Below are 18,650 nucleotides of genomic sequence, written 5' to 3'. Positions count from 1 at the left end.
AGTTACTAAGTTTTCAGACAAAACTATCTCATTAGTACTACGGACTATTTAACGTAAAATCCAAACTATTTTGAATCAAAATTTGAGATATGATTTGCATATGAAGGATCAACTCAATCAATCAACTATGTTTCATCCAAACAAAGCTAGAGACAAATCTAATTCATTCCAATACTATGCTTATAAATTATTTGCCTTACAGATAAATTAGGACAAAACCAGAGGATCTTTAAATCTCAACATGAAGAAATAACTCAATTTTGTGAAATACACAAACGTATTCCCTTCAATAGAGTTTCTACCTTTTGATGAACTAGTGCAAAGTTGTTGAATCAAGATCAGAGATCTACAGACTAGAATATCATTTGGTCTTCTCGAGATCATTTTAGTGACATACATTGATATAGTAAATATACTTTAACAGTTGGGTTCAGAGAGTTTCCTCTCTTGTATGAAACCCATCAACAGCGACATATTCACTATTTACAGAAACCATACAGGGGGGTCGTAGTTTCACCATCTAAACCCTAGGTTAATAACAGCATCTCATTTAACTATATTCACAACAGCCAATCGTTAACTCCTGCACAAAGACTCAGCTGTTTGCTAGAGGCTTGCTGAAAATTTTGATGTAATCCGTCAAACATGCGCATTCGCTGAGATGGAGAATGACCAAAACAAAATTACTTAACAAGCTAGCCTTTAGTTTATCTTTGTAAAATATATTCAAACTCTTCGACTTCGAGTCCTTCGGGCAATCTGTATGCAACCAAAAGACAACTTTAGCCAACAGATAGACCGAAAATGTTATTAACTTTGTCTAAGAACTTCCTACATTAAAAAGAATAATTTATTAGTCACACAATGCCTTAACTGTAATTCATTAGAATTAGAACGTTCTAGCATGCCTTCTGCAAGCCATCTCTCTGTACCTCTGTCAACTATTTGAGAAAGGACCTAGCTCTAAAGCTACTATTTTTTTTTCCTGATAAGCATGTCCATAAAGCTTCAACAAAACAGAGGGAAAAAAAAGATAAAAAGTTGGTTGGGCGTGGAAGGTGAGACTGGGTGGCTCTTTTAAAAATGTTGGTAAAAATTGATTTTGTTAAAGCAGAGGAAATACCATACAACCCCACTACAGGCAAAAAATATTTGATTTACTAGTTCTTTCGTTCAGAAATAGCCACAACCATCTAAGCTAAAAGGAAACTGAAAAAGAATAGCAAGCTGAAAGGAAACGGAGGAAAAGAAAAGGTGAATCTTACAGGATTCTCATTCACATCAATGACTTCAGAAACTGATGAGTCAATTAAAACACTCCTGCTTCTTTAACTCTGCGGCACAAAATGACAAGAATCATAGAACAGTTAATTCAGACTTGCTCATCCAACATAATTTGTAGATTAATAGATGGTGCGACTAATTACAGCCCGTGTCCATCGCAAGAGTAAATGTGAAGTGATTCGTGACGCTTTAGATCGCAACTCTATTAAACAGGATTCCTCCTCTGGACGTGCACCTCATGACTTGTTGCCCAGTTTCATTTAAGGAACAAAGTAAAACCAGCTTAAATTTGTAGGAAAATAAACCAGAGATGAAAGAAAGAAGATGGAACATGCAAATAGAACTGAACTGATAAATAGGAAACCATAACACTTCTGAAAGCTGGTGCAACCCACACAAAAGGGTGCATAACTCGAGCGAAAACATCTTTAAAAAAAGACGAAGAAAAGAAAAAAACATAAATAATAAAAAATGAGTAGAGGAAATAAACTAAAGAACTAATAATAAAAGCTTTCTCATCACAAAGAGAAACCCAAGTTTAACAGAAGAGCTAGTAATGCTTCTTCTATTTAGATCTAGCTTAGTTTTCACTGTGGACAAATCTGAAAAGTTAAAGGAAAGAAATATCGTAACAAACAAAGGTAAGATTCTTACCAGCTAAGGCAGTCCTTTTGCTATCACACTTAGCTTTATCCTCTGACAAGTCATTTCTTGTTGAGAGACAGATCCAATCATGTCGCTATTTTTCCTTGGGCTATCAAATGAAGAGCACTTGCCATGGTCGCTACAGTAAAAACTTTTACTGGTCGTCTTATAGCATCCACAACAGAATAAAAAGTGGAATTCAAGCATATGATCAGAACAATGTATGCTGTCAGGGCACGTACATGGATAGCAATATGGGTGAACATATTTTACATCATGAACTCATATCATTTCTCAAAGGAGAGATGTGAAAAGCTGAGGACATAAGAATGTCTCCCTTCTATGTAATATATATATATATAATATGTTTGACAGCCTTAACCCAGCAAGCATATAATCCGAAGTGCAGGGATATATTCTCGTGGACCCAAGTGGCAGTACTGCAGGCAGGTGCTCTTCATTCAAGTGGAACCCGGAATGCAGATGCTAATGCAATCCTAATTAAGATTATGCAAAATGCATTACAAGACATCCAAATGCAAGGAAATTTTGAGCGACCACATAAAAATGTTTCATGTACTCGGTTTCATAAGATGAACACCTAAATTAAGGGTAGTAGCACTGACAAGTTAAATGACTATCAAGAAGGAAAAAGGATTGCAACAGAAAAATCCCTTATTACAATCTTGAAGAATTTTGCAGCGAATTAAAAACAATCAGAGTTCATCAAAAAAGTTTTCCTACTTGGCTACGTTATGACCGCGTCTTATATGAAAAAGTCTATCTTATATGAACTCTGAAAACATTTTTGCTATATTCAATGCAGTTAAAAGTATATGCATATGATGGAACGTGATACATATGCATGAAAGACATGAATCATGTGTATTAACCTATATGCTCAAAGTTATGAAAGAATCAAATAGATGGTTATCTTAGATCTTCTATTCAAGGTTTGCTTCTGAAAAGCAAAAACATGAAACCTAATTCTGCTGGCTAAATAAGTTGAGCATTTAATGATGTTAGCATTACCTGGTCAAGCAAGGAATGGTTACTTAAAATCCCCGAAATCTCACTATCCAAACTGAGAACCTCAGCTTCCCTGCTTTCGCAGGTGATCTACGTAGGCAAATTTCCATGTTAACCAACAGTAAACAAATTTTTTGTTACTATATCTGGGTGTCAAAGATTAGTTCATTTTTTTAGGAAAATGATTTTCATAAGAGAATGCAGCCCAAAGTCTGACTGAGTCAACAGATCGTACAAAGTACTAATACGGTTATAGCAAATACAACTCTACCTCCAAATACACGGACTTGTTACAGTCCTCCCCTCTCCTCCATGATAATCCAACCACAATTAGCTCATTACCAGTGTCGGCAAAAAATGCTAAAGCACTTCGAGCTCTACTGTTGTATCGTCTTAAAGAACTTTAAGGATGACAAGTTACTAAAATAATAAGCCAAAAGCCTTCTTCTGACTTTGAATAAATCAATTCTTGCATACAGAAAGAGTAATGAAGTAGAATATACTTAATTCCAACTACACGCATTAGCCCATCTGTTTTCTTGCTTGTTAGCGTTTGACTAATGAGAGTCTTTCTTTTTGCTTGCTTAGTGAGGTCTCGCTTTTTTGTTGGCACAAGTGCTTGCTAGGCTGGGCATTTTTCATCTTCATCTGAAGCTAACCAGTGTTGTTACAGGAATGCCAGGAAGAAAGAAAGCAGCCTCTCTTGTGAAAGATGGCCCAATTTCTCTTATTTCTTTATTATTTCAGTTTTCCATTTTTTTTTTTTTTTTTTTGGGGGGGGGGGGGGGGGTCCAAGAGGCTAGAAGATGGTAACTTCCCTGATAAGAGAATGGGGAGAGGTCAGGATTGAGGAGGGCCTACCGATTGATCTACATGACACTTTCCAGTTGACACTGTGGTCCCCTTTCAAAAAGAAGTCTATTGGGAATGCAAAAGTACTTACACTTAATCATGTCAAGAACTGATTTTCTCTTATTTTTCCAATTGGAAGCCTCCAAAGCCAATTATACTTTCTGAGAAGGATCTAAACTTTGATTATATCAATTGTCTAACTCTAACAAACCTAGCACCCCCAACAATTGCATACAACCCAGAGCCACCTCACCTAAATAAAATTCAGAATCTGTTTCACCTAACATCTTTTGTCCAGCTAATTGTCTTCTCTACTGAATATCTGCTCGAAACCATCATGTTGCGATCTGTGAATTCATCTTAAAGTACAGGTTCCTCCAATACCAAATATCAGGCTCCTCGTACCAGACCTTACATAGCTACGAAACTTAGGCAAATCCTTTTAGGCTTTTTGCTTGGTGTTCAGTCCACCTATATGTTCAATAGAACAGTTGTAACAGATCAGGCAGAATGAAACCAGGAAACTTTTCCTCCTAATATACCCAGCAATGATTCTCCTCTTTTCACTATTTCTGTTACAGGGCAACAAGCAATAGACAGATAAAACATTTCCTACACATTATTGAGCACATCTCTTATATTCAGCAATCTTCTGACTGACCTTGAGAGAGTTTTTGCTAGAATCAAAAGCCTCGGTGCTTCCAGAACAACTGCATTATCAAAACAGACATGTCATGTAAAAGTGAATGTTGTTAAATATACCAATATCAAAGAAGTTCTCACCATTTATCTTTGAAGAGCACAGTTCTTTATCCTGCCTGATTAACTTTTCACCATTATTTTTGCTTCCCTACATATTCAAGAGTTAGAGCAAGTTCTGACGGAAAAAATGGATGATATGATAGAATATACCTTTGAGATGCAGATATCTGAGCTCTTGCCTTTCATGGATTTGGAAGGCTCACACATTATGGTTTTACATCTTGAGATTGTGTCTTTTTCTTTCAAAGAACGTGGATGTTTATCCTTCTGATCAGACAAGGTTCGTGACCTGAGAGTTCTTGAAAAACATGGTTGCTGCTCAGTTCTAATCACTGCTTCAATGGTTCCGCGTGCATCATCGTCATGTTCATCATCAATCGAAAACTCCTTATGTAATTCAAATGATGCAGAAGCTGAGAATGGTTTAGGTGTTTTTTGAATTTCTCTAGTAGTGAGCTCCTGATCTGCTTCACTTATCTCCTGCTTATCTGAATATGATTGACTGCATTTCTCTTTTATCATGCTCAACAGGAGAGGGCCCTTTTTGCATAATTGTGTTTCCAATTTGCTGCCTCCGCTGTTACTTGACCGCGTCATGCCAACAGTCTGAGATATAACAGGAAGAACAATGTAGAACAAAATCGGTTACGCACATCCAGTGACAACTGATAAAAATCAAGGCAGGGGTAAAGGCATGTACTTGAGCTTTCTTTTTTGAACTATCAAGTAACTTCCCAATGAAATTTTCATCTAGCTGATAACGCATTAAAATATCACTTTTTCCCTGCAAAAGAAAAGAGAAGTGTAAATAAAACACAAAAGAATCGAACCAAATGCAGTATGCCAATCAAACGGAAAGAACTTGCCTGACTATTATGTTCATGACCAGCTTTATAGAGTGAAGATGGCAGCAAAATAAGTCCGGAGATATGCGAATGAGAGACGCTTGTGTTGCTTATTGCATCCAACAAAGAAACCCCAATATCTGACAAACTATGAAGCTTCTGCAATATGACGAACTCTCATGGTTCAACATTAATACATTTAAGAATAAGGAACTAGCATTGATTTCAAAGCCAAGGAAGACACTGACAGGAGTAATTTGTGCATCAACAGCATCCTCTGCCTTTTTTATTGCATGGAAGATACTTCTCAAGTATGAAATACACAGTGCCATCAGAACAATTAAAATCAACCAATGCCCGCAAGCTGAAAACGAGTGGGCTGGCCCAAAAGGATAGTAAGAAAAAGAACAGGCGTTAAAAGACACAACTGATGAGTAAACACTAACAGTGTGCACCCGAAGGGGATTTGCCTTCTGGGTCGAGCTCGTCGCACGGGGCTTGCCTAGTGCGGGTTATCTGTGGTTTGCTTGCACAAGAGCGGGGAGCGGTTGCGCGTACCCTTGTCATCCAAAAAGAAAAAACTTACTACCTATATTGACTTGAATATGACACTACAATATAGAGTAGTGGCCTGTAAAATTATATTTAAGTTCACACTCTCACTAAATCACCAAATGAAATACTTATGTCGAGAGATGATAATTTCTAAAACAAATGCGGAGGGAGGTAATGCTCAAATCTCATAAATGAAAAATACACAGATATCACGATTATGAAGTATCGGAAGGGAAAATTGTTATATACACAACATATACAGTAAATACTACATAGCGCTTGAACTAAAAAGTAAGCTACTCTGAACCTAACAGTGTAAACTTTTTCGTCAGCTAGTATGCCACAAATTCATGTAATAGAATAATTAGTGAAAGCTCAATACTATCTATCAGACTCAGTCTTTTGTATCCTTCGGTCACTATAAAAAAAAAAAAAAATACAGTATGCGCGGGGTACGGGGCCAATCAAACCCGTGACCTCTAGGTCACAAGCAACTTTACTTGCCCCTTCTAGACTCCCTAACAGTGTCCGCATATCAGCACCCACCACCAGGTTCCCAAAGAAAGGAATGTGAAGTGTGGTCTACACTAAGTTTCCAGGGCAGGAGAATTTTATCAGAATAGAGAAGTGTATAATGAGGAGAACAAAATGTCTTCCAATTATATAACAGTGGTCACTCATCAAAAAGAAATCGCTTTGAAGTTCTAGTAAGCTTGTTGCCAAGATACAAGCTTACAGACTGAAATCAAGGAAGCCAACAAAAAGTTGGTCTTTCTCACACATAAGCTTAGGCATCCACCTATCAGGAAATGTTTTCAAGCTTGTTTCTTTCCAAATGATCCACGCAATTGCAAGCATTTAGCAATTCCAGGAAAACTCCTTTATACTGACCAAAACCAAAGACAATAACTCTACTCCAGGCACACACCTTAACTAGTTGATCCTTCTCCCTCACCTCCAAGCCACATTTTAATCTATTGAGTCTACTATCTATACTCTAGGCACAGTGGCACACTCCTTAACCTGTTTAGCTTCTCTTCTCAGGTTAAATCACAACAGCTTACCGAGGACATGACCTTAGATAGGAGGTTATGGAGGAGAGGATAGAAGGCTAGGTTGCTTATCCTTTCATCCTAGTAGTTGTAGTTTTGCTCATTCGTTTATTGCCATTTGATTTCTTAAATTTGGTGTACTTTTGATTATCTTATTTATCTATGGTAGCTAAAGATCATGACTTTTCGCTTTTGTTATTCCTCGTTTTCATATTGTTTTTGATATGCTTGTAACTTTTTGTCTTGTCGAGCCGAGGGTCTTCAACAGCATCAGACCCCACATTGTGGGATTCTACTGGGCATGTTGTTGTTGTTGTTGTTGTTGAGCCACTTAGGGCTTCCTTAAATATCAAGCTCATTCAGAAAAAACCCCACTTAGAGGCCCAACCGCTAGTCCAACTTCCTGGTTATTCTCTTTCTAGAACATGACCATCCACAAATTTTTAATGCAAATTATTGAGGAATGAATCCAAAAAACATAAAGGACACAGGAAGGTTAAAAAAAATTATTTTGAGATAACTCAAGCAAGAGTTCATTAGAAACTCCAAAGGCATCTTGCGCCATGGACCCATGGTAGAATTTCGATAAAAGAAACCCACTCTATATCCAGGTTGAAAGTGAAATAAAGAAGACCTACTGTAAGAAAGTGAAAGAAGCTCATCCTGGTGGTTTGGGCATCTTCAACGTTTTGTTCATTTAACAACTTCAACAGATCAAAGATTTGCCTGTCTTTAACCATATCCAGTTTGCGGAAGCAGTCTTCTGCTTTGGCAGTATCATCAAAAGATGCTGACATTTTCATTTTCTTTTCTACTTCTTCCGAGACTTCCTCCTGGACAAGAAATATAGAAAATCAATGCAAAATAGTACACAAACTGACTTGGCAAAAATATGTAGGAGGACCAATTTCTGTGTAAATTAGAGTTTCTTCATAAAACACAGCAAACCAGTCTTGCCAACATCAGCTAATAAGAGATTAGAAACAAGAATGCTAGTTAATGCCATCAAAAAGGCTCTCTAGACTAAACCAGAAAAGTTTCAGCCTAAAAGAAAAAAGTTTCCCAAAAGTTCAAGACGTAATCGTCGCAGGAAATTGGAATTTTAAACAAACTTAAAGCATCTATACTTCGGATGACAAGGCGTAAAAAGTGAAAACATGACGACCCAATGCCTGGTTCTATCCTCAATTGAAAGAGAAGCAGGAAACAGAGAGTCAGCAAGCACAATCTCCATTCGCTGAGTCCTGTGCATCAGGTGAATCATAATTAGATCTCCATCAACCAGAAAATGCATCCACTTCGAACAGTCACATCGTGAAAACAGGCATACTTGAACTCCTTACAATCTCTGTCATAGCATATCATCAAAGTTTTACATGGGATCTGTTCAAAATGATCACTGAAAGACATGACAGCTGCAGCACATTGTGTGCAATATTCCTGATACAGTTCTAACAACTTCTTCAATGCTTTCTTTCTGACAGACACCTACATATTTTAGATGAAAACGAGGCGTATGAAAGCATATATCATAAAGTACGAACAAAGAAGCTTTTTCAAAGAAATGCACAAAAAGCAATGCCATCTTATGAAATCTGTTCAACCCCAAAAACCTTTTTATCTCTCAGTCGTTCTGCAACACGTGTGATTAGTTCAGCGGGAATAGATTTTAGCTTATATCTTGCCATGTCACACACCACAGTAACTGCCTCTGATCTCACTTTGTCATCAGAATCCAAAAGCCGGCCTTGAAGAGCGGCTGCTCGGTTCACAGGAGTTAAATCGTGAGATGTAATGCTGAATAAGGAGACCAACAAATCAAGGCATTCTGGAAGACAAAAGAAAAAGGAAATAAAAAGTTTTGAGTTTTGACATCTTACAAACAACTTCAAGTGATTCTTTTCCTGATGGGTTGGTCATGTAGAACGCTTGAGCACATGAAAGTGTACTTAGTCTCACTTCAGCAGATTTATCACAGGTTCTGTTTAAAAATTCTACGAAAAGCTGGTCATAATCCTGAGCAAAATGGTTTCCAGGCAATGAAAAGACCTTTTTCATCAAGCCAAGAGCTTTTATCCGGACATCCACTTGATCAGTCTGTGAAGGAAGTTACATTTCTAGTTTGAGCAATAAAGTGGGAAACTAACCCAACTAACTTTAACAATATGAATAGTGAGACGATGAGAACAAATAACGATAACATTGATAATCAAAATTTATTCAGTATTCATTGGACCAGATAATTAACAGATTACATTGTCATACAACAATAGACCAAAAGGCGCACCAATAATTCATGGATCAGGCTAGGTATGACAGAAAGAAGTATTTGAGGGGCACACTGAAAGATTTCATATATAATATCATGGTAATATTCCTTGATCTCACTCTGCACAGCGTCTCTGTTAAGTATGCAAGACCTTAGAAACCTTGAAACGGTATCTTCGATCTTTTCACTGCAATTTTGAATGACAGAGACAGCAAGCTGATGAGACGCACGAGATGCACCTTGGAACAAAATGCAAAAAAAAAAAATCCAATTTTTAAAGACAATTAGGCAGAAATTCCATACCAGGAAAAGATGAATTGCAAAACTAAGAGAGCAATGTCCATTAATTTCATCTAAGCCAAACAAGAACCACTTGGTAACTGTCCAAAAGTTTCTATATTGCATATCTTCGTAAACTTGACACAAACTATTGCGGTCTCCTCCATCAAAGACAAGAACACTTAGCATGACGTGGAAGAAGGTAATCTGTCAAAGCCACAACTGGAAGGAAGCTTAAAGAACAAGTCTATGAGCAACTTAATATAAGATAGACTACTACTCCTGCATTTCGATGAGTCATTCAGAAGGTTCCATCTAAAGATATGATTCTGCACCCAGAATAAGAGGATCATATATTCAACATTAACTGATAAATTTGGGGCATTACTAATGTTCGCAAGTTGATGAATCCTCCTTTCAGTATTCTCTCATCCTCTGCATCATTTCTACTTAACAAAACATGCTAGCCTGCCCCATAGCCATAACATGTATTATCACTTTTCTACATTCAAATAAATGGGTATTCTAGGACAAAAAAAGGATAGCTTTCTCACCTTTCCCCAGACACCCAGAGAAAATAGTTGAACAAATGACAAGTCTCCATTAGCACCCATGGAAATGTACCCTAATCTAAAGCATAGCAGGATCCATACCATCATTTCTGCAACCAACAAAAAGAAAAGAAGAGACATTAAAAGCTATAACTTCTGAGACGGCAGCAACAACATTATGCATCACATTTATCTACAAACAAATATATTTCACACGAGGTGAACCTAAGAAGAGATGGGAACTGCAACTATAGACTCGTAACAGGGTGGACAGTAATTTCCAGACATCTAAAATAGGATGACGGTGTGGGCTTTAACCATCTTGGATATGGAACCAGTGCACGTGCAGCTGCCAGATACTCAAACAACAAGCACAATAACAAGCTAGTTGTTGCCATCTATATATATTCTCCCTATCCATATCCCTCCTTTAAAATCTCAATCCGATATTTTAAAATGCAGGTACTGTGGTGCTAGAATTCTCTATAGTTTCAACTAGCATAACAATAACAAAACTAACACTCCTAGTGAACATTAGACCTAAAGTAAATGCACAAAACGTAACTAAATTTTAATCCCAACTAATTGATATCGCTTATATGGATCTCTTTCTTCCATTGTTGCTCTATTTTCGCAAGCCTCCTCCCTCAGCTAGGCTAGGGTCAAGCAATGTGAGCAAGCTCACAAACGCGGAGTTAGGTCACAGACACTCAAGTCAGATGTGAAAAAGAAAAAATGAGCAATCACATCACCTGATGTGCACATAAATTTTGTTTTCATTTTTCTTGCACCATCTTTGTAATTTGAATGTTAGTTTAACTTCAAAGACATAACTTAAAGTAATTTTTGAACTGGAATTTAATATGTGAACAACTAATTTATATACGTACATACATGTAATATATACACAAAAGCATATATACATACACATGTGCCAATTTAGGTAATTTTTTAATGTAAGTACTTGGTTTCGTTGATGGCATCCAATAGATGCAGAAATTGGAAAGTACAAAGTGGTAAGAAATATAAATCAGCTCCATACAGAGAGTAAAACTAAAGGTTTAGGGAGCTGATAAAATCTAAAAGACTATCTAGGCAGCTTAAAGGTAAGAGATCACTTTTTTTCGATAAGAGTAGTGTAAAAGTTGATCCATGAACTTATGTCGTTGAGGCACAGGACGTTCTGCTTTACAAAGTTTACATTGCTTTTGGAAAAAAGTTTACATGTTTTAGGACAAACCATCAGAAACTGTGCCATTTAATTTGAAAAAGGGAAGTCTATATGAATTAATTTAAAGAGGAGTTAGAAGAAGAAGAAAAAATAAAAAACTTAAAATTATTTTCTTTTCTTCTCTGTTTGATCAACCGGCGAAGAAGGAAAGGCAAAGGACTCTATATACACCCCTAACTCAGTTCAGACACAGAAAATCAAAACACACACACAAAATCAAAAACGCATATTATGAAGATCATCAAAACAATTAACAAAGGCTGCCAAAGTAAGAGGGTAGTATTTTGGCCATAACTCTTGCAAATAATATTTTGTTGTTGAAGGAAAAATTATGTTTCGGTTGTTTTTCAAATTTTTAGGACCAAACACTGATTTTTGAAAAAAAAGTGAATAATTCTAGCCAAATAGATCCTTAGAATATATCCAGCTACTTAAGTTTTTATGATTAATATTGATAGATAAGGTCTTCTGGCTTGTAAATCGAAAAAGAATCCACTTTCCCTTTTTCTTTTGAATCAAAAAAAATATTCACTCATCAAATAAAAACATTTAGTCTTAGGGCCCGTTTGGTCATAAGAATTAGTCATTTTTTTCCGAATTTTTTTTCCACTTTTTTTCCGAATCAGCGTTTGGCCATAAAAATTTCAAATACAACTTGAAGTTGTATTCAGGAATTTGAAAAACAAGTTTTTCTTATTTTTCAAGTTTTTCACAGCCAAAATAACTACATTTCAATAAAAAATATGGCCAAAAACAACTCCAACTCCAAAATTCTAAAAAAAACGAAAAGGTTTTAGGTTTCTCTGGCCAAACGCCTACTTATTCTTTCAAAATTATCTTCATTTACTATAATATTTATATTAGTCAATTGGTGTATGATTGTACTAGAGTTGAGATAATGACTTGGAATGAGTAATATATATTAAGAGTAAAATTACAAAAAAAAAAAATTTGTAAAAATGAAAATTTATTTTTGAAATAGTGAATAAGGGAGGAAATAATTGATATATTGAATATTATAAAAATAAGTAATGTACCAGTAGTATGTTTTAATGATGTATGGTTACGTAAAGTTTATCTTCCCCAAAAATTTCTCTTTCCTTCCCAAAAAATCGGTCACCTTCCCCATCATTTAGTTCCCAAAAAATCCGTTCCCCTTCAATCTCCTCTCTTAAAATCCTCCTTTGTATCCGGCCCGGGTTCATTCTTACTCTTTCTGAAAGGTTTACGGCAAAGCAAGCTTTCTTCTTATTCTTTTGCTAAGTGTACAGTGTATTTTGAGTTTTTCTCTCTTGTCTAAGCAGATGATGCAATCTTCAGAGTTCTGGAGAAAATGTTGTTGTCCTTTTACTTTGAAACTACCAGTTCTTCTAGCACAATATCAAAGAACAGTCTCATCCAAATTTGGGCCCCTTCAAGATTGGATAGCAGTGTTCTTAGTGCTGAGGATGCCCCTTTTGCCATGGCTTATGAGCAGGGTTCTCAACACTATTCAAATTATAGGAGAGCATCAATTGAAATTAAAATACCAAAGCATTTGCCAAATCCCCCTTCCTCAGAACAGTCTTGTTTTTTTTTTTTTCCCTTCAATTTGGCTAGACGCCATCATATACAGTCATCAAAGTTATTCCCTATTCTCTCTTCTCCAATCTCCTGTATTGGAGTAATAGGATTGCTTACAACTGTTGCTGATCCAGAGTTTCCACTAGAAGAATATAAGGAAATAAAAGCTGAACTCCAGGTAATCTACTGTGAATTTTTTCGTTTAAAACGTCTGAAAATGTCATCTTTCTTTGGCAGAAAATTGGTTACTCAACCCTCTATAGTACTATGGGTCATTGGGGTCATTTGTTTGTGGAGCCGGAGCTACCATTATCGACTGCTATTCCTTCCACGTCTTCTATTCTTCCTGATGTTCCACACCAAACAATTGATATAGTAGTTCATCATTCTTCCTGATGTTCCACACAAAACACCTGATATAGTAGTTCATCAAGACATTCTTCCTGATGATCCACACAAATCACCTAATAAAGTAGTTCATCAAGACCAAACAAAGTCTGTCCTTGTAAGTGCGATCCTTATAAATCAGAGGGGCCATCAAACTTTTACTTATACTCCAGATTTTAAAGTGCAGTCACTTAGGAGGGTTATAGCAAAGGAGTTTAATTGGGCACATAGTATCCTTTCCATTTGTATGTTCCTAAAGGAGAAAATCCAGGGCGGAGGCACACTGCTTGACCGGAAATATTTTTTATTTATATATACATAAATAATTTGGCGAACCAAAATATACACTGGTTATATATAAATAAAATGACACTGCTCGATAAAAGTGCTTCCATCCGCGCGCTAGTTTAGGCCTTTAGTTTTACTATCGAGGTCGAGAGTTCGAATCTGGTCCGCCCTAATGACTTTAAAAAAAAAAAAAAATTAGCATTGTTTAGAACATTTACTGAAGTCAGGTCTTGATCATTTGACGCCCACCCAAAAATAAAGTTTCTAAACCAAGTAAACCAACATCCATCAAATTCATATTGCTGCAAAAAATAAGTTATTGTCTTTGATGAGCTTATGAGTGGTTGTTTTATGACTTGTCTAAAAAAAATATTAGTAGCATTTTCAATGAGTATTATAGATTCGTTTCAGAAATAGAAGCTCATCGAGGAGAGTTGTAATTTTATATTTGAATTGTGTTTTTCTAAACTATGATGTCATTATAGTGATTTTTAAGTTATTGTCTTTGCTAAGCTTCTGAGTAGTTATTTTGTGATTTGTAAAAAAAAAAGTATTTATTAATATTTGTAATGAGTTTATTACGGATGCGTTTCAAAAAATAGAAGATCATCTAGGAGAGTTGAAGTTTAACACCTTAATTGTATTTTTCTAAATTACGTTGTCGTTATAGTAACTTATTCATTTGTTCACTTCAGAAGTGGCTCAAGGGGGGAGACTAGTGAAGTCTTCGCTTTAGGCCCATAAAAATTTGAGGCTCCAATTTTTTTAATTAAGTGTCAATTTCATGATTTGAGCTTCGCTTAAACAATATTGTCACTCGTAGAAATATAAAAAAGTAAACAATAAAAAGAAAAATTGTTTAATTTTATTGTAAAAATATTTTAAAATTTTGCGTTAAACTACTCATATCTTCATATTAGTAAATAAATTATATATAACAATATCCTACAGATTGTATTGCTAACGCATGGTTAACATCTTATTAACTTGGATTAATACTTACTAATATAAATGATAGCAATAATATTATTAAGTGAAATTAAAGACTTTATATTGTTAAGGATATACACTATAAACAAAAGTATGAAAAAACGTATTGGCCTCTTATTAAAAGTACCTTTTTTTTAATTAAAATTCTTTAAATATCAGCACTACTTGCAAAAAATTCTGATGAGAGGGTTAGGGATCTCTTTTCCACGGATTCATCTGACGTCTTCGTCGCTGTGGAGAGGTGTGATGTTTTGGATACAGCCAAAGCCAATGGAAAAGGGTTAAAAGTTGATGTCACACCGGAAAGTTTCAATTTACTCTTACAAAGTGTTTCGAAAAACCCTGTACACAAAAACAGGGGTCAGGTAGATATGAGACTGTCTGAAATTCTACGACGTATAGTCTATTTTTTTATTATCCATGTGGTTTGTGTTTGCTTACTATGTTTTAAATTTTCATTTGTAATTTGTTGCAGTTTTGCTAAGAAGTTTCGTAGACTTTTTAAGTTTTCTAGATCTAATTTGCCTGAAGCGTCGCCTTCCCGTTCCAAAAAATTGAAGATTAGAGGTGTTGGAGTAGAATCAAGCAGAACTGCAGAATCTAGTTCCTCTCTTGTTGGTCTGTGCTGCCCTTACAGGTTTGCGGGATGTGGTATCGAATGAGGTCCTTTTTCATCCATTTGGAGGTCAACAAAGTTTCCACCATGCTGCTCCTACAGGATTGGGTGCTGCCCCTGCAGGTTTGGGGGAGGTGGTAGCGGAAGAGGTCCTTTTTAATCTATTCGGAGGGTAACAAAATTTTTTCCACCATGCTGCTCCTACACGATTGGGTGCTGCCCCTACAGGTTTGGGTGAGGTGGTATCGGATGGGGGCCTTTTTAATCCATTTCACCATGCTGCTCCTACAGGATTGGGTGCTGCCCCTACAGATGAGGTCTTTTTTAATCCATTTGGAGGGCAACAAAATTTCCCTCCTACAGGTCTGAGTCAACAAAATTTTCAAGATGTTTTCAATGGTGGTGGACATGTGGTTGCTGCTTCCACAGGGCAAGGGAGTGGGGTATGGGATGAGGAAGGTTTTTTTCTTGGTGATCTTTTAGGAGGGCAACAACCCGAGAGTTATACGTTTCCACCCTCTTCTCCGTTGAATCGACCCGTTTTGTCAAGGTCTCGAGCATCTTCAGAACTTCGGTAGAAAAATCGGCTTCGGATCCATTGCTCTCGACTATCCGTGCTTCATCCCGCCTTGGCTCGGTGACCCCTTTTGACCTTACCGGAGCTGCCTTGTCGTTTTTGCTCTGAAGCTGAGCTATAGCAATCCCCTGTTCGGCTATGGCGGTCCCTTGTTCCTGCAACATTTCAAATATTAAACGTAAGTTAATCTCATCCGGAGTATCCGGTGTTTTTCGGCCTTGAGCCCGGGACAAAGTAATTGAGTTATGAGTATTCAAGGGATCGGTGGCCGAAAAAACGGCATTCTCCTGATTCACGGTATTCTGCCGGTTGAGGCCTTCTCTCGAGTCGACGAATTTGGGTCGATTTGGATCTGTGTGTAGGTTTCATAACCCGCTGTTGTTCTCGTTTTCAGCTACTATCTCGTTGTTGTTCACATGACCGGAATGACTGCTGCTTGCCATTTCGTCCGTTTTTTGTGGAAATCTGCAAATTCTTCAATCAACAGGTGAAAAAAGGAAGCAGCAAAGATTAAAGCACCACTATTATCCTAGCCCCACGGTGGGCGCCAAACTGTTTACCCCGAATTTCGGGTAACAATTAGATTTTTAAGCGAGGTATATGAACTTTAATCTATTTGGTTGGTGTGAAGTGTCAATGGATTTGTTTGTGGTTATATATATATATATATATATATAGGTGTTTGCGCTAAATGTATGTGTACTATGATTGATGATTTATGCCAAATATATTAAGTAATATTGAAAGGATAAGCAAGCTAAGGAAGAACACCACAAAATCCGGACCAATATCTTTGAGAGAGAGCTTTTATATGTTTGATGATTACAATATTGAGATATGAAAAGGAAGCTAACCTAAAAAAAAGGGGGGATTGCCCTCTATTTATAGGTTTTCCTTCATGGGCCATAGATACAATACAAAAAGCCTTTATGAATAAAAAACCCTAAAAAGGATAAGGCTGATCCGTACGGTCTGACACCCGTACGACCGTCAGCGCAAATGGCGGAACGGTTTCATGACGCGTGGCAACCTCACAACCGGTTATCCGGACCAACGGACACGCTGATTTAGGCTCAATCTATCCGGACCAACGGACACGCTGATTTAGGCTCAATCTATCCGGACCAACGGATATGCTTATCTTGTCTCGGGTCAATTACATCCGGTACGACACCCCCGGTGTGGAGAAAAGATCGAACATGCTCGTGCTCATTTGGACTTATCCTCGGCTCCGGTCTCACCGGTCACACATTGACCCGATTTTTACCGTATACAATAGTAGCATTCTAACTGTTCTACAACCATTCCATTGATAACTCAATTCATATAATGGATGCTTGAGCCTGGGTATTCTAATTTTTAGTTTCATGCCATCAAATGCAGATCAAATTTTGGAGAGGCACGAAAACAGGATCCCTCAGCCTCGGATCGAAGGAGAAATACTCCAGATTTGAACAGATAATCCTACAGCTCAGGTTGCTGCACAACTGTCTTTCAAGAGCTTCTTATGATATAAGCTCCCAGTCCCATATAATGTTAAAGATGAGTGTAGGCCTTCACTGGGACTCTTAATGATGAGAGAGGTTGGAAGGATGTAGATTTGTATTCGGGTCACTTTTGGAAAGAGGAAGGCCGACAAGGAGGACAAGTGGAAAGAGGAAGTTTCCTTGTTGCTGAACCTTTTCCAGTGTCAAGAATCTCCTTTTCTAGGTGAAGGAATACATAGAATGATTCTAACGAGCTTGTCCGGATTTAGTCTTTCAATATAAAATGTTACTGTCCAAGTGAGAAGTTGGAGATAGAATTCCAAAACAAGTTAAAAGTTACAAATAGCAAGTCATAGTACCGAACATCATCCTTCAAAATTTAGGTCCATGGTTTCTACTAGTCCTTTGCAGGTGCATATAATGAAAATTTAATGGAATTCGGGACCAATTTCCCCAGTATTCTTATTTCGTGGTGGCATTTCAACTGGAAACTAATATGATACTCCCTCCGTTTCAATTTATGTGAACTCATTTGACTGGGCACGACATTTAAGAAAGAGTGAAGACTTTTGAAATTTGTGGTTCAAAATAAGTCTTGAACATTTGTGTGGCTGTAAATCACTTCATAAAGTGAATTTTTTCCAAATTAGGAAAGAGGTCATTCATTTTGACACGGACTAAAAAGAAAATAGGTTTATATAAATTGAAACAGAGGGAGTATGTTTTTACAAGAATTTTTTTACGGTGATTCAAAATTAGACTTAAAAACGTAAAATAAATGCTCTCTTTTTTGTTTTTTTACAGGATTTCCAATCCTAGCAGGAAAGGGAGGGAAACAGATACTCAATTTAAAGTGTGTAAACAGAATTCCATACTCGATCTCATAGATACATATAGAATTCTGCGGAAAGCCGTATTCGATGAAAATCGTATGTACGGCTCGGTGCAAAGCTTCACATGACCTGTTCGTTGTTCAGTTGAGGCAAAGTTGCAGATTAGGTATCCTCACCTTAATTTTCATCAACAACAACATACCCAGTGAATCCCACAACATGGGGTCTGGGGAGGGTAGAGTGTACGTAGGCCTTACCCCACCTTAGGTAGGGAGGATGTTTCCGGAAGACCCTTGGCTCAAGAAAAGGCATATGAAAGGTCAGATACGGGCAAATAAATCAAAGCAATTATGAAAATGAAAACAATGAAAGTAAATAAGCCATTATAAACCAACAGATACTCGCATAAATCAAGAGACAAGAAACTATAGAGCAATATAACTACTCGTAAGAAAGAATAAACGCGACTACCTACTAGCCTTCTACCCTTATATGAGTCCTCCATACCCTCCTATCTAAGGTCATGCCCTCGGTAAGCAGGAAATGCGCCATATC

General features: G+C 37.0%; 1 protein-coding gene and 1 pseudogene across 2 annotated transcripts in view; one reads left to right on the top strand and one right to left on the bottom strand.

Moving 5' to 3' along the window:
* LOC132052448 (general transcription and DNA repair factor IIH subunit TFB4) overlaps positions 1–17,721 on the top strand; it is a 35,709-nt gene extending 17,988 nt beyond the window's left edge. Inside the window, exons 11-12 of one of the 2 annotated variants that reach the window (XM_059443987.1) lie at positions 17,159–17,250; positions 17,674–17,721. In XM_059443987.1, coding sequence (XP_059299970.1) covers positions 17,159–17,237 — 79 coding nt within the window. In that variant the 3' untranslated portion in view covers positions 17,238–17,250; positions 17,674–17,721. Of the gene's footprint in view, positions 1–17,158 lie in introns of both variants that reach the window. The other variant, XM_059443986.1, reaches the window with a different exon arrangement.
* LOC132053659 (sister chromatid cohesion protein PDS5 homolog B-like) lies at positions 202–10,521 on the bottom strand (annotated as a pseudogene).
* Positions 17,722–18,650: the final 929 nt, after the last annotated feature.

Source organism: Lycium ferocissimum, chromosome 4, assembly GCF_029784015.1.
Source record: "Lycium ferocissimum isolate CSIRO_LF1 chromosome 4, AGI_CSIRO_Lferr_CH_V1, whole genome shotgun sequence".
NCBI classification, from domain to species: Eukaryota; Viridiplantae; Streptophyta; class Magnoliopsida; order Solanales; family Solanaceae; genus Lycium; species Lycium ferocissimum.
Note: the sequence above shows the minus strand (reverse complement) of the source record. Positions and strands in the feature narration are given on the sequence as shown.